Source organism: Anomalospiza imberbis, chromosome Z (assembly GCF_031753505.1).
Source record: "Anomalospiza imberbis isolate Cuckoo-Finch-1a 21T00152 chromosome Z, ASM3175350v1, whole genome shotgun sequence".
NCBI classification, from domain to species: domain Eukaryota; kingdom Metazoa; phylum Chordata; class Aves; order Passeriformes; family Viduidae; genus Anomalospiza; species Anomalospiza imberbis.
The window spans coordinates 20,876,402-20,893,368 of record NC_089721.1 but is presented as its reverse complement, the minus strand read 5'-3'; the positions used below and the strand labels follow the sequence as shown (position 1 = coordinate 20,893,368).

At 38.9% G+C, this 16,967-nt stretch overlaps 1 protein-coding gene across 11 annotated transcripts in view; it reads right to left on the bottom strand.

Moving 5' to 3' along the window:
* The window catches only part of MAST4 (microtubule associated serine/threonine kinase family member 4), a 288,832-nt gene that overhangs the window by 11,540 nt on the left and 260,325 nt on the right, over nucleotides 1–16,967 (bottom strand). For all 11 annotated transcript variants that reach the window (XM_068175824.1, XM_068175825.1, XM_068175826.1 and 8 more), the window contains 11 exons: nucleotides 15,351–15,559; nucleotides 14,464–14,602; nucleotides 11,874–12,006; nucleotides 10,986–11,151; nucleotides 8,183–8,284; nucleotides 4,302–4,424; nucleotides 3,944–4,056; nucleotides 2,905–3,032; nucleotides 2,571–2,803; nucleotides 1,586–1,786; nucleotides 101–330 (listed from right to left, as the gene is read on the bottom strand). In XM_068175824.1, the coding sequence (XP_068031925.1) occupies nucleotides 101–330; nucleotides 1,586–1,786; nucleotides 2,571–2,803; nucleotides 2,905–3,032; nucleotides 3,944–4,056; nucleotides 4,302–4,424; nucleotides 8,183–8,284; nucleotides 10,986–11,151; nucleotides 11,874–12,006; nucleotides 14,464–14,602; nucleotides 15,351–15,559 (1,777 nt within the window). The remainder of the gene's footprint in view (nucleotides 1–100; nucleotides 331–1,585; nucleotides 1,787–2,570; nucleotides 2,804–2,904; nucleotides 3,033–3,943; nucleotides 4,057–4,301; nucleotides 4,425–8,182; nucleotides 8,285–10,985; nucleotides 11,152–11,873; nucleotides 12,007–14,463; nucleotides 14,603–15,350; nucleotides 15,560–16,967) is intronic.

Here is a 16,967-nt window from a genome sequence, read left to right as displayed (position 1 = left end):
AGTAATTGTCAACAAAGAGATATCATGGGTACAAAAAAGTGAATCCATCATTACAGTATTCTGTGGCCACATATCAGCAAGAAAACATGTATTATCTTACCCAAACAATGTGGTGCACAGTGTAGATATCGCTGTCACCCACATAAACCCTGATTGCTCGGATGGTAAAGCCATACTTTTTCCCTGAACTATGAATTACAATTGGCTGATGAGGACTTGCAGCAGCAATTGATGAATCACGGCTGGGAGATGAATCTCGGGATGATGAAAGGTCAGATGATAGGGAATGAGGAGACATAGGACTTCCCAAAGGAGAAACACCAAACACATCTGGAAAAAAAAAATCTGCCTATTACACTCTGAGTACACACAAATTTTGTTTGGCTTAGTGATATTTTTGTATTAAAATACGTCACTGTCTTTGTCTAAAGAACCTCTCCTCCTCCTCCTCGCCTGGTGTGCATATAAGTGAATGAGAAGTTCAACAACCACATATTAGAACCTTGTATTTTCCCAGGAGTCTAAACTGTATTGTTTAATTCAAGGGTTAATTTGTTAGATATAGACTGCTTCCTTTTGCACAGGAAACACACTCATTGCTAACTTTGCAAGAACTATTATCAGCCTTTCCCTAGCAAACACCAATGAGAAGAAAATCAGAGTAGGGTAGCAAATATTATTATGAATACACCCAAAATCATTCCCTAAGTAATCCAGCAATGCTTAACAAATTGCTAACTGTTTTCTTGGTTTCAAGAAAATACAAAAATAGATAAAGACTACTCCCATTAAACCACAATATCTACTGGGTACCTAGGGCAATAACTCAATGTTTGTAAGAAGGCTCCATTGCTACATTCTGCTACATCATGTAAAGACCACAGGAGTATCTCGCAACAATACCAGTTCCAACTTTGTTTTATTTTATTGTTTTGAATGCACTATGTGCTCATGCTTGTGCAAATGTGAATACAATCGAACAGTTTGGACTTCAGTTCTGAACAAGAAAGCAAAGTACCAATCCTTCATATGAAAACACTCAATATTACTGTTACATGTCCACTTACAGCATTATTTCTGGCTCCAAATTTTGAGCACTTGATCTAAGTTAAGATCAAGTGACTTAGACTCAAGAGTAGTACAAGTAGGAGACTACACACTATTTCTATTTTTGTGACACTGCTCTCCTGTTTATCAGCTTTACTTATAGGGGATGAAAGAGAACTAGTCACCTGCTGCTTTAACAAACATCTGTTTTTGTGAGCTAGTTAAAACTTAATCTACAACCCTACTGTCACATGGACCAAGGACTGAAGTTGCATCCTGCCATGCATGCTCAAGATCAAACAAGGTAGTCACCATTAAGTTGCATTTTTGCCTGTCAGAGAAGACCCCTCAACTGTAGTGTGAGCACCATGACTTGCTGACAAGACTGCCCTAACTAGTCATGCAAGTGAACAACAAGAGAAACAAAAAGAGTGACGCAGAATCAATTCTGGACTATACAAAATCTTGCATTTGCATCATAAGCCTTGATAGCATTGCATAAATAATTAACATTTCAACTAAAAGTATTTATCTCTACCTCCTGGGATCATGAGGGACAAAGCACTTGCAGAAAGAGACTTTGTGACTTTTCCAGAGATCTTCCTTTTCTCTGTGCTTTCCAATCGCTGTCGAGCCATGTGAGATGCAACTTCACCAGCTGGCTTTAAGGAGTTATCTGTACTGTCCACACTCTCACTTCTTCCATTTATTTGATCTAAGTGTTCTGAGAAACTGCCAACTGTATAAAAAAGAAGGGATAAAGACATTGATGGAAAACTGAATATCCTTTTGCTAATGGACAACAGAAAAAATAAATTACTCTCAAGTGTAACTGGTTAAGTGTAAGAAAAGGATCACACGGTTGGAGTTTATCACTGCAGCTGCTGTGTTAATGCCAGCACCATTACACAGGACCCTGGGGATAGCAAGCAAGACTTGGGATACAGCACAATCAACATCAAGGTTTTAGACAAGAGAAGGAGATGGATGACCCTGAGGAAATTTTTTTCTCCAGGAACAGAAAGGAGGGAGGAGGAGGAAAATGTGGACTACATGAGAAATCAAGGGCGTGGGAATAGAAAGGTATATCTTGAAAAAACTCAGTGAGATACAGAAGAGAAGTGAGCTGAAAACTGGTAGATGTGTAAATATAAAAATAAGGCCCTGGAGTCTACTGAAATGTAACAAGTATTTGAGCAGGGAGACTATACTCAAAATTAATTGAGAATCGTTTGCAACACTTCCTCCTAGATTTGTAATCACCGAAGTGACTTCCACAAGTCAAAGAAAATCCTCTCAATTCTGAAAGGTGTACATGATAGTAAAGTTTTAATTACAAACACACAATGTGCAGTACAGAGTGTTAGACCTGATCTGATCCCAAGCCAGCTCCCTGTTGAGATAGCTGTTTTTGAAAGCAGTTCTGAAATGCATCACTTCTAAATCTATGAATACTACCGCCGCAAGAAGGTGGTCTGCAACTGTTTGTAGTATCATCACTCAAGACACACACTGTAAACTACCTGACAGTGTGGAGCTGCTGATTGTACTTGCTGGAGTGGTTACTTCAGGTTCGTCTTGCACTATTTCATCGCTCACAAATGCAGACTTTTCCTGCTCCTCCCGGGGTCCCCGTGAGCTGGTGGAATCATCCTGTTCTCCTTCGGCTGATATGGACAATTTTGGAAGCAAACCAGAACTGCGCTGCTGCCGGCTACTGTCAGTCTCAGATGAGATGGATGTAGATATTTGCTGTCTGCATAAAAAATAAGCAAACTCTCATTGAGTTAATAAATGAGGAGGCCTGCTTTCTGACAAGTAGGATGTAGATGACTTGCTGTACATCCTTCTACTTACATTTCAGAATATTCTGAACTCCAGCTTAAAGATTCCACAGAAGGCAATGCTACACTTTTTGTTTTGTCTCCTGCATCTTCCTTTTCTTCACCTTGAATGTGAGTGACTCGATCTATACTACTAAAAACCTATAAAACAAACAAAAAAAACCCCACAAAAAATATCACCGACACATTTGATATTTAAAAAAAACATATGCATGATCTACAGTTCTATGATTTTAAGTGCTTATATAGTACTTCAGATTGCAAACTTTAAATTTCTTGAAACTTTTCAAATTTCCAACACTTCATGTTCTTAAAATGCTTTCTTGGCTCCTCATGTATAAGCATACAAACATTTTCTCCACATTTCAAAGTGCGAATCAAGACAGTAAAGCCAAAACCCTGCGTGTTCTCTTCCATTATTTCCTGCCAATTCACCCTCCACTGTATTGCCTGAGCATGTCCACTTTGATCAGCAAAAATTAGCTGTCATCTCAGCTACTAGAGTAATACTACCTTTTAAGCAGTTTTACCTTTGATTCAGAGCATTCAGATCACTCCCTCAAATCTACATTTCTCCATGACTGTAACACGTTACCTTGCTTTTTCTGTTGGTCAAATGTCATTAAATTAATACCTACTACAAGGTAGTACTGTAATATTTGTTATGCTATCACCTACAAGATACCCAGGACACAACTGGAGCAACATGAAAACTAAAGAAACCAATAAAGAAACCAATGCACAGAACACATATTGGCATTTAATAGAACGCTTCCTTGACACTTTCTGTTATGCTATGATGAGTCTTCTACAGAAAATACCACCACATTTATATAATTTTCCATCAGTATCCTAAAGATTGAAAAAGTAACTTTTCTACACAATCTTCCCATATTTTGATTTAATGGTATTCATTGTATTCTTGCTCTATTTCAGTTAACTTCATAGTTTCTTGAGAAAACAAGGCCGTATATATCTCCTCTATATTTAATATTTCCAAAATTTGCAAAAGTAGAACAATACATACAATGATTACAGAAATTTTTACTTACTTTCGAAAATCTGTGTGAACATGAGGAGAACTGTCTTATCTCTAAATTAAAATCTTCATCATTGGTATCATCTTCTTCCTCAGTTTCCATATGGTGGTACTTCTCAGAACGAGCTATAGACAAGGGTAATAAAATATCTGAATTTATCAGGAAGAATGGATACCATGTTTTAATAATAAATAAAAATCTAGTTTTATTCTTAAGATTATTTTTGCTGAAGTGTCAATTCACTGGTGAAACTGCAAGCTGCCAGTGATTCTGATAAAGGCGATTTTAAAAGCAGTAAGCAAGAGTCAAAGACAGTGATTACTTTAAACAAGGCGTTCATCACTTTTTTTTAATACTGTAAAACACCTACTGTCAAAATAACTTGTGTCATCTTCAGACTCCAACTGTGGAATAAATTCTGCTTTCTGCCTCAGCAGGCTATTCCAGTCAAGGCTCCTGAAGAACTGATGCTGCTTTACTTCATATGCACCACCTGGAGGAGCCAGAGGAAAACACTGAGCAAATGATACCAAATCCTCTGACAGTAGATGAACTAAACCCCCAGCCAACAATGCAAATAGTCATGGAAAGGCATAGTCATCACTGTACGCATGAACATCTACTACCCATTCCCAACAGAAATTCTAAACCTGTCAGAAATAGCCCCTGCCCCTGTTTTCTTGTGGCCATTTCTTTTAACAGTTTACTGCTTTATCATCTCCCCCTTTGAAGATTTTTATTTTTTACAGATGAACTAATATCTTAGCTACACATCAGTCAGAATCATCAATGTAGTCCTACAAATATAAATATGCACACTAGGTAAGTAAGTATAAGTTATAAAGTAATGCAGAATGATTCTTAACAGTTGCTCAATATAAATACTATTGCTGACTTAAGAGATCATTTCAGTGTTTTATGACAGCTATACACAATTCTATAGGAAATACCCTACATTTCTCTTATTTATTACAGCTCATTTAAAGTGCATTAAATGATTACACTAGTTTAAAATTAGAAAACAACTGTAAGAACACAATGAAATACTGGAAATTTTGCCCTGGGAAGGTGGAAGATGGTACTGTTAATAAACATACATCTAATTCTAAAACCTGAAAATGTAACCTGCAGCAGCAAGACCTGCTGCCAGCTTGTTTTGGGTTTATGTTGCATGGTTTCACCAGTGGGGAGTCAACAGGGGTGGCTTCTGTGAGAAGCTGCCTTCCTCTATATCCAACACAGCCACTGCCAGCTGGCTCGAAGATGGATCCACTGTCAGCCCATCCACATTATCTTGGATAATGTATTAAAGAAGGGGAAAGACTGCTGCACAACAGCTGCCAGAAGACAGGAGTGAGAACAGGTGAGAACAACTCTGTAGACACCTAGTCAGTGCAGAAGGAGCTCCAGGCACTGGAGCTGAGATTCCCTGCAGCCCGTGGTGCAGACCATGGGGAGACAGCTGCACCCATGGAGGACCACGGTGGAGCAGAGATGCACCTGCAGCCTGTGGAGGACCCCATGGTAGAGCAAGGTGGATCCCTGAAGTAGACTGTGCAAAAGCCTGTGCTGGAGCAGTGCCCTGGTAGGCCCTGTGGCAGAGAGGAGCCCAAGCTGGAGCACGCATGCTGGCAGAACTTGTGACCCCATGGGGGACCCATGCTGGAGCACTCTGTTCCTGAAGACTGCATCCTGTGGGAGGGACCCACACTGGACCAGGGGAATAGTGTGGGAAGGAAGGAGCAGCAGGGGCAGCATGTGAGGCACTGACCACCACCTCCATTTCCTGTCCTCCCGTGCTGCTTGGAGGGAGGAAGTAAAGCAGTAATGTAAACTGGTAATAAATTAAAGTAACTTCCCTGAGTTTTAGTATGTGTTGCCCATGATGGCAACTTCCTGTCCGTATCTTAACCCACCAGCCTTTGTAATATTTTCTCCTCCTGTCCAGCTCAGGGGAGAGGAGACTTGGTGAGTGCCTCTTGGCAGCAAGGATCAACTCAGCACATTGATACAGCATGTATACTTCTCTGTGTCAAGGCTATGGAGAGAAAAAATGGTATCTAGAGGACTGGTTTCTAAGTCAGTGTTAGGCTTTCTAGATTGGGTTCTTCGCTTTTCATACTGCACCAGGGAAAAATTCAAAAAAGCAAAGTCTTCCTAAAGGAGACCAAAATCACATCTCATCAGAAGTCACTAGCTAAGCAGTGAATATTTCTCTGAGCACAGTAATGGGATATTGCATCAGAACTGTATTATTCTTGATTGGTATCAGACACTTCAGGCCCAAAGAAATCTTTTTACTGTTGTTTTCCTTCTTCAAAGTAAGTATACTATCCATCTCTCTTCTTTCAACTTGCCTTTGTCACTCAGGTCTCCTGAGCAAGTACAAAATAATGATTTTCACGAAGTGTTACGCAGCTTGCTAATACATATTAAACAGACAGGATTGTAATTTGAAAAGCATGGTGGAGCCTGGCATAAAGCATGGTATTTTTCAGTGCCCATGTGGGACCTGTCACACTGCAGCCTCCATTTCTGTGGGCTGATTCTAACACTTAAAAGATCCTACAACTTTGTTATGGTTTCTGAACCCTCTGATTCAAAGAAATAGCTGCCTTATTTCCTTCTTCAGACTGCCAACTGTTAGAGAGACCAGAGGCTTTAAAGATAACAGTTCCTAACTGAGCACCACAGGTGAACATTGTGGCACTGACCATTTAGTATTTAAGGCAGCCTCATCTCACCCCACTCACTTTCTCCACCAGCTGTATAGCAACAGACACAGAATTTGCAATCCACTTCTGATCCAGCCTCTCACATGGAAACAGACTTCAATTAACACTGTATTTACCAGGAAAATCATCATGGCAATGAAACAACAACACCTGGAAAGACTGTACTTAAAACAAGGGAATAAAACTAGTTGTGGATTTTCATTTTGCCTTTGGCATTGGTGCCCTCTGCAGCAGATGATGCAGGCAGCAAGTGGAGAAGCTACTGGGGCATGACACCTTCCTCCATCTTAATTTGTTCAACATGGGGCAAGGGACAGCAATAAATTTTGCTGAGTGCCACTTAGTCCAGACCATCAGTTACGGTGAAGTCTAGGGGCTGTTCACACAGATCCCAGCCATTCAGACTGTGAGGGACATGCAGTTCTTTCATATCAGTAACATCATCGTGCCTTGAAGGAAGCCAAAGGAAGACATGTCATTTGGGACCATGTCAGTACTACTGAGGGTTATAATCATGTTTCCCCTGAGCAGCTGTGATAACACCAGTTATGAACCGATTCCTATAGCCTCTTTTTAATTAGGCCTGAAAGTATGTAGCACAATTTCACTCAGTTTTGTGAGCAATTTGCCAAGTACTCTCAAGCTGACTCAACCTGCTACTTGGCTTCCTTAGCATCCCAAATGTATTTCTGTTCATGGCATACAATGTTCACTGTAAATAAGATTATACCTCTATATTTGAGCTCATTTATGCAGGAGGCTTTTTTTTTGCTGTGTTTACCTAGTGCTCTGCCTAAAGGGATAGCAGTCAGTGACTAGGGTTCCCATATACATTAACACTTAAAAATCACACACAATATTCATTACTGCCTCTCACAGAAACTCCCAAATAAATCCTGGTCTATCAGCCAACAACTAAACTCTTATTACATAAATGCACAGTACTTTCATTAGCCTATGGAAGTCTTAATACTTCCTTAACATTCAGTTTTATTTTAATTCTTCTTCATACAAGGCAGTAGTACTTGATAAATGAGAATGAGAAGACTTTTCACCACACAGCCTCAGACAGTCATTGCTGAATAAGGATTTTGAGTACTCATCACCCACCCTAACATCAGGAGGATTTAATCTGCCAGGCTAAGATACTTCTGAAAAGGAAGCTGTATATTGATTCCCCTCCTAGATTTCTGTATTTAGTCATTTAATACTGTATTCATGAAGAAACCCTATTCACTGACAAACAGGGTGTTTGAGAAATTTCTGTTATATTTATAAAATTAGTAGAAGAGTAAATACAAATGAGCCCATGTAAGTCCCACAAAAAACAGGACATATATCATCACGTTAAGTTCCTATTACTGGTCTTAATCTATAAATTATCATGGCATATTAACATACTGCATGTCATGACAGATGTTTCCCAAACAAAACAAACAGGTGAACAAAAGCTCCCAATGCTGAATACAGAAGCTATTTCTAGTACATTAACAATTTAAAATTAGTGCCTCCTAACCTGTTCCCAGTCTTTCCAAAGGATTCTGCCTAAGTAGCAGAGTAATCAGATCCTGGGCATCTGGAGGTGGTGCTTCATCCTTTTCAGGCCAGTTGATTTCATCTGAAAAAATATGAAGTTGTTTGATATTGCTGAGGTCTGATCCCAGCACAAATTGCATGAATGCTCTCAAAAGCAACCTAACAGCAAAGCAGAGTTAAAGCAACTTTCTCAACTTACTCTGCTGCATACCAATTATTTCTAATTTTTATACTTCTACACAGACTGCATAAATACACTATGTTCCCATTTCCTTTGGAAGTATCATTAAACACAAAACTGTATTTAGCAGCAGAATACATGAATGCCTGGGTCATGGAAAACTTTCAAAATATTAGCACAACTTGTATGCTCTCTCTTCCCCCACCAAATCAAGGTTTAAACTGTAGTTATGTTCCACGGAAACTGTTGTTAAGATGGAAACTGCGGACCTGACACAACAGTTGCTGTTCACATCTGTGTTCGCTCTCTAATGCTAGTAGTCTCCCTGAGGTCAATACTCCCATGACTAAGGGTCAAGGTGTCAGACTGTACTCTGGCAACATATACAGCAATGAAGATTTTTTCCGAGAGTCTCATACTTCCATACAACCTCCTTCTACTGACTCTTACACTACTATGGCTTTTGCACTTCATGGCAACCTGGTCTTAAAACATGCTCAAGATAGGCTTTGTATGAATATGAACTTTCTAACAGCCTACAAACAGCAAATTTTGCCTGATTTTTTCTGGAAGCTTCCTCCACAAATGTAATATAGTTCAGGTTTAGACAAAACTCTGAAGAAGTTTCTTGGGAGGTACAAGGATTTTGGCATCAGAGAAACAGCACACTTGGAGCTTCAGAAACACAGAAAGCTGTTAAGAATTTTGTTGTCATTTTATGATCTAGACTTCCATAAAATAATCATAACTGGATAAATAATCATCAGACACTACATGCAGGTTTAAGCTTCGTATTTCAGAGATTAAGGAAAGGTACTGATAAAAACAGACATGAAATGTAACCTGTTTCTGGGGCAGTATTTTAAATTCTTATCACTTTAGGTATCTAAGTTTACACTAAGGCCTCCCACAGCTGTCCTTGCACAACCTGAGGGCAGGAAAAGGCAACCTACAATGAAAAAGGAGGCAGCAAGATTGTAATTTTAAATAGAATGTAGATTTTGCTCATGGAAACTGGAAGAAAAATCTAGGCTACAGTTTGGTTCTTCAAGATGTCTCTTACAGTCAAATAGAAGGAGATAATTTATTTTAGCACAGGAAACATATCCAGTAAGAGTTCTTCTAGAGATACGAAGAATTATTTCAGTAAGCAAGGATATTTCAAAGAGAAAAAACTGACAAATCAACATCAAAACAAGAAACAGTCAACCAACAGTCTTGTAGGGTGAGGGGGAACAGATGATGTTTACAAAAGGATTTCTATAAATAACTTCTATAAGAAGTTCAATAAGATAAATTGAGATATTCAAACAGATGAAGATATTTACAAAGGTCTCAGCTAGATTGTAACACATGACAATATGTTTTACAAAAGGTAAAATTAATGCCACATACAAAAAAAAAGCCTAATGTACAAATTTTGTCATTAATTTTAAGACTATTCCCTCCCCTTCTCCTGGTCAGGGAGTATAAAGATAAAAACACAGGTGTGTGTGTGTCTGGAAATGCAATAAAAACTTGAATTATTTCCATGTTTGCCTGCCTACAGCTTCCACTGCAGTTTAAATCTGATTTGGAAAATAAAGCATGAATACACATTGCAGCCATGGGGTACGCAGAAAACAGACAGCATTTTCTGCTTGTGTTAATTAAAAAGTTGATTCTTCTTACCACTTAGGCCTCAGCATATCACATCAGAAAACAACACAGTTTTAAGTCCATGAACATGTAGGATGTCACCTGCATTTTAATAGTTTATAAACAAGTCTGGCTTTCAGCTTCAGAGACAGAGGAAATAAAGATGGTGACAGAAAGTCTCCTTAAGCACAGAAGGGGATTTGTTACATTCTCAGAGAATGAGGAACCAGAGATGTATTCTTCGCTATTGGACTTTTTAAGCAGACCAAAAACAGACTGGGAAATACTTAGTAACAGAGTGCCATTCTGTTAACCTTATGTCATAAATAGGGACCCTCTACATCTATGCATTTGGGAAATTTATGGAAACAGAAGGTAGGATAGTAAACAGTTCTGTTTAATTATCTTTCAGTTTTGTCACAAGACACATAACAATACTTAGGGTCAGTTTGCAGGTTAAGATCTAAAAGGTTATTGAATTTTAAATGGAAGAAGAACAGCTGGTACAGAAATAACATTACACTCAAACAATCACCAATGAAATCATTAACAATCTGTGAAGTGCATTAGTTTCCTTCTTTCTCTCATTATTTATTATTTGAGAGACATTTGTTTTAGAGTTTTATTACATCTTTGTTAATTTCTTTATTGTGCCATGAGGCACAATTTCCCATTTATGCAAATGTATCTAATTGTTTCTTCTCTGGTATAACTTCTTTACCAAAGAAAGAAATCACTAGTGCATAGTGGCACTACATTTTCTACTAATATAGCTTCTCTCTTCAAAACAGAGAGATTCTACACTGGATTCTACACTAATGAATTTCTGTACTTAGCAGAGTAAGTTCAGCTTTTAATCTAATTTAATTGTTACTGTTTTCATAGCAGATTGTGTAGTCTATCAGTAAAACTGTAATATATTTACAATTATCAGATTTTGGGTTTTTTTAGTGATGATCCTTACCACTGATTACTTGTCCAAAGAGCTCTTCTGGTGTATCGCCAAAGAATGGCACACATCCAACAAGAAATTCATAAAGAATAATTCCCATAGCCCACCAATCCACTGGTTTTCCATAACCCTGTCTCAGTATCACTTCAGGAGCTATGTATTCAGGTGTACCACAGACCTAAAAGAAAGAAAACAAGCATGATGGCAAAGGAAGTCTTAATTGAGCTATATCAGGATCTTGTAATTCCTTAAATATAAATTAATATGAAAATATGGGGAAAAATGGAATTCAGTTGGGCTTAGTCTGCTGAGTTTGCGTAACAACTTATGTTTTTAGAACAACCTACCTACATTAAGAGGCATCATAATCAATCTTTGCGCATCTGTCATGCAGAGGACAGTTTGTGTTTTTTACACAGGAGTCCATCACGGCAAGTATCTTACTTAACTTAAAACATATTGTTATCCTTGTATGAAAGTTGTGATGGTTTTATCTTAAGTAACTTTTACAGTGAACAGATTGTGAGCAACGGTAATGAGGCATGCTTAAAGGGAAATGGGCCATAGCACAGATTTTAGCACCCTTCGTTGTACAAAGCATGATGAGCTCCACAAGTACTCTGCTGAGACTTCTGAATTCTTTACAAAACAGTTTTCCATTTGTCTCTTTCACAGATTTACTTGCATAGAATTAGGCTGTTCATCTTACTAATAGATCTTAATGTAAAAAGGAAAAAGCCTAGAATAATCTTGAGGGCATCAGTTAAAGTACCTGATATACTCTGTTGGAACACCAATGCAGAAATAACTATGGTTTATTCGGTATTACAGTATGTTCTGCTGGCAAAATATTACTTCATGTGAACACTCAGTGTAGAAATGAAAAAGATGGTTTCTTACTTGTTTGTCGAGGAATTCTCTGGCATCCTTCTCAATGTGACCCTCGTACAGATTGGTAGTCAAACTCATTAGTCCCACTTTTGACAGGCCGAAGTCTGTAAGCTTTATATGGCCCATGGATGTTACCAAGAGACTGAAAACCAGAAAATCTTTAAGTCACTGTGATATAATTCAACATCATGTGCTTCTCGTTGTTATTATTATTACAACTGTAATACTTAGAGGAAAATGCTTCATTAGCACTGTGGAATTACACATACAACTTAAAAAGTACTTTAACTGGTACAGAATGAACAGGTTAAAAATCTAAGTCTTATATTTGTTACTATTACTGTCAGAAGTTGTCATGGTTTGACATGGAAGTGATTTTTTTCAGGAAGTTGAGTCAAACCAATCAGTGGTCAGGTTTGGATATTGGCACCTGGAGTGACCACTGAAGGTATGGATACGCCTCTGAGAACAGAGGGGGTTAAAAGCAGGAACTCCCAAGAGCTCGCTCTCTTTGGTTCCGGTCAGGGTGCTGTGCAGATCTCCCCTGCCCAGCCATGGGGCTGGGTGGGGGAGGGGGAGCCATGAGGCCTGGTCGAGGTGAGCCGAGGGGTAGAAGGACTGGAACCGAGCCAGCTCCTGTGGACGGAAGGGTGGAGAGAAGTGGAGATGTCTTTGTCATCCCCCCACACAGAGGGAAGAGACAGAGAGTCCGGACGGCACCTGTAACTTTGCTGGCGCGGAGGAGAAGGAGGTGGGGGGGAAGGCGCCCAGCCTTGGCCTTGGGAATCGGCTGCTGGGCAGAGATATCAGCCGTCCAGGGAGTCTGAACTTTTAACCCTTTCCTGAGAAATGAAGGCATTGTAAAATATTACTCCTCCTTGATTTGAAGTAGAAGAGAGACAGTCTGGGACCCGAGATGATGGAAGAAGAAATTCTCGAGTTAGAAGGAGATGATGGAGTGGCTTGTGGCTGGACTTTTCTTTTTAGCCACAGACTGAACCAAATTCTCCTGACAGAAGCTGCTCTTAGGGGGGTGCGTTGGTGGGTCAAGAGACTTGTTTCAGTGATTACCAGCAGAGGAGTAGAGAGAACAGAGGAGAGTTGGAGAAGGTGTGGAGAAGCCCTCTATCTTCAAGGAAGAAGAAGAGGAGAAGAAGACCTCTGTTCTTGGACCCTCAGCCCCAGGGGAAAATGGAGGGGACTGTAGTCCCAAGATGAGAAACTGAACTGTTGTCTCTTTTGGTCCATGGCAAAGCATCCTTAAAGGAGCCCTATGAGCAGTCTGTCCATGCACAGTGGTGAGAGCACTGTGACATGGAAAGGAGAGTGTCACCATGGCAGATTTTCTCCGGGCGGTTGCCATGTGTGACATGGAAACACAAGGGTGGCAATTGTGTTTCCTGGGGGGTCTGTGGCACAGGAGAGACTCCTGTCTCCCTTGAAAGATTGAGTATTTGAATATCTGAAAGGTAGCAACTTGATCAGGATCCTGGGTGGTGTCTCACTGTTGAGTTTGTTTAGAAATTAGGTGGGAGGAGGAGGGGTGTTTTGGAAAGTCTTCATCCAGGATTTAGTGTTTGTAGTTTTTCTAGTAGTAGTAGTTTAATAAAATTCTTTTCTTTGTTACTAAGTTTGGGCCTGCTCTGCTCTGTTCCTGATCACATCTCACAGCAATTATTTAGAAAAGTACATTTTCATGGGGGCGCTGGCATCGCGCCAGTGTCAAACCATGACAGAAGTAAACAAATTTTCATGTGCAACTGAACAACATCTTAGAGAACTACAGAGGTCTTGAGAGGTGAGCCCTTAAAGCTTCGAAGAAACAGTTATCATGTGAAAGACCTAAAAGAGAATAAGTGTCATTTTTGAGGTGAGGTGAGTATTTTCCATTTGTAAAAAGCTGGATCAGTCATGCATTTGGTAAAAACCTCAGGGTATTAAATTAGTAATTAATACTATACTGTATATACTATACTAATACTTCATGCTAGGAAGCTATTGTTAGTCAACACCCATTACTTCAATTCTTTTTCTTTTTTTTTATTGTGAAACAGAAAGAAGATTAATGAAGTTGCAAGGGCCATACTTTGTATTTCAGCTACTTGCTGTAATGTCAATTTTTGTATAGGAACAACACTTTTAAATATTGAAACAGAAAACCCTAACCCCTCAAAAAACAAAGTAACTCCCAAAACTCAAGCAACAGGAGATATTTCTGCATCTGGTCAATTTTGTCTTCAAATACACAAATACCTGCAAGTTGATGATATTTTGTATTGGTGTTTTAAGTACACTTTGAAAAAAAAATTCCAAATTGCTAAAATGTGTTTCCCTTCATTTGAAAAAGATGAAGAAATACCTTTTTCTTTTTAGCTACTCTGATAGCCTCTTCCATCTTAAACACAGAAAATTCGTAACAGGTCTTTTGGAAAAAAAATGCCTTTTCTGTAACCACAAGTAATGAAAATTCAAATATTGTGAAGGAACTGTGAATCAACGTATCATTTACAATAAAAAAATAATTCTAAGCAAGTTTAGACCTTTTGTGTCTTATCTAACAACTTCAAACTCCTCTTTCAGTTATATTCTATGTACATACTTGTCAGGTTTCAAATCCCTGTGTACAATTCCATAATTATGAAGGTATTCCAAGGCCAGAACAGTTTCTGCAAAATACATCCTTGCCATGTCTACAGGTAAGGGACCCATATTCTTCATCAAAGTAGCACAGTCTCCACCTGTGGAAACAGTACAAATGTTCCAGATGACTCTATAAATTCTGAGGTGTATCAGTATAAACCATGTATGATGCTAAAAGGAACAAAAACTGCAGTTGTAAGTTTTTATTTTCTAGTCTGATGATTCAACCAAACATGTAAGCCCCACAGCTACTCTGCTGGAAGTGTGAAGCTGAGAGAAAGCACTACAAGGATTCAGCTGAGAAGCAATAATGTACTGCTACCTAAGGAGAAAACAAACAAATAAACTGGGGGGAAGGGGAGTGGTGGAAGCCCACACAACCATACCTCGGGATCCCTTTGGTACTGCTTCTGTCCACAGTTCTCCTTCAACATTAGCACCTTTTCAAAATACTTCCTCTTTCTTCTTTCTTTGTAAAAATAACTACTACAAATCCCCCAACACTTGCTAATGAAAATTTCAGCTCCAGAAAAAAAGTAAACATTTCCAAGTGAACTTGGAATGCTAGCACATTTTTGATTACAATCTATAAGGAACTTACTCTAAGAGCAGTTACTTCCCATTACAGCTGGAACACAAGTGTTTTACAAGCTGTTTACCAGGAGATAACGACTGGTGGAAAAAAAAGAACCACCTTGCTGTTGGATCTGGTTCCTAAATCTGAATTGCCAGAGTATGGAGGACACACAGGGGGCCCCTTCTAATTCTAGTACCATATGGGTTATTTTTCGTTTGTGCTGTAAGGAAATTCTCTTCTTCCTCTGTAAAACAGAAGAGCAATTTTACCTTCTACATATTCCATGACCATGCATAAATGACGTCTTGTTTCAAAGGAGCAATACATGCTGACAACAAATGGATTTTCTGCAAATGTCAGGATATCACGCTCAACAAAGGCCTGTTGGATCTGGTTTCGGAGGATGAGATTCTGCTTATTAATTTTCTTCATGGCAAATCTTTGTCTGGTTTCTTTGTGTCTCACAAAATAAACCGCACTGAAAAGTTCGAATGGGAGAGAAAAAGAAGTCTGATTAACTACTAAAAATGCATTTGAAATTACATTTTCCACTCATTTTTTAAAAACTATATATATATTATAAAAAAGACTTTTTCTCAATTTAACCTGGTCTTTCACACTAAAGAATAGTTACTAATCTCATTTTGTTTAAAAAACAGTACTCAAACTAAAACAAACAACTCTTCTGCCCTTCCCTCTCCTCCCCAACCAAACAACAGCAAATATAACAGCAGATATTATAGCAAATGCTTTTAGCCCAGGCAGATTTCAGGCATTCCCATCAACAAAGGATTACATATAAAATTCAGCTACGGCAGAGTGTTATAAATCATTGTGACAAATGCTTATTCTGTAGGTGTACTGAAAGGAAATTATGACTCAGTCCAGGGAATTTTAAAACATTTTTAATAAGGTCTCTTATGAAGGTTGCTTAGAAGTTGCTCAAAGGTGTGGCTCCTCATTAGCAGGTGCAAAATCTCTGGTTCTTGTTCAGTCACTGACATCATTACTGATCCATATCAGAGGAAGGTCACCAGTAGGTAACCCAAAACAAAGACCACTGTGTTAACAACAAGGTAGTGTGGGGCTGTGGTGTATCTTGACTTGGAGAATTTCCACTGGGGTGCTGGGTACAAGGTTTCCTGTGTATTTGGTTAGGTAAAGTCAATGTGGTGAGGGAAACAAAGAAAAGGAAACCTCACTTGGGTAACTCTTCTGTCTTTCAGGTCTAAGGAGAAGGTATTACTCTGCTGTGAAATACTCAGAAGGACTTCACGGCTGCACTTCTCAAAATCCCTTGAGGCAAATCCTGAACATTTTTGCCTTGAAATCTACTTTATAGCATTTAATGCGTATACCATTTCCAGTATATAATTATCACAGTGTTTATGGAAAGAAAGCACTTAAAGGAGAAAACAGATGTGGGAAGGACAAAGAAATAGGATTCAACTGTGAATTTTTTAAAATTCAATTCATTACCCCCATGAGGTCCAACTATCAGCATACAATTTATTTATATTAACACAGAAAGTAACACTCGCCTTACTATTTCTATAAAGATCTTCACACAGCTACTGAAGTTTTAGGCACTGAAAATATTAGGACTTCTCCTTTCCTCTGTGAAGGAAAACTTTCCAGACAGCATAGTTTCTCTTACTGATTCCAAAAGCTTTTACTAATCCCTCATTCTTGTCTGAGCATGGGGCAGGTAAAAGACATTACACAATCATGAAAGTAGGTAAAAACTACCTTGGGCAAAACCCATGACAAACCCCACCCTTTGTGCCTCCTACTAAGTCTCACTCCCTTCTGCCCCTCCCAAGATGGAATACAGACTGAGTTATTCATCTCCAGTACTCCTCCCTGCTGACTTCATGCCTTGTGTC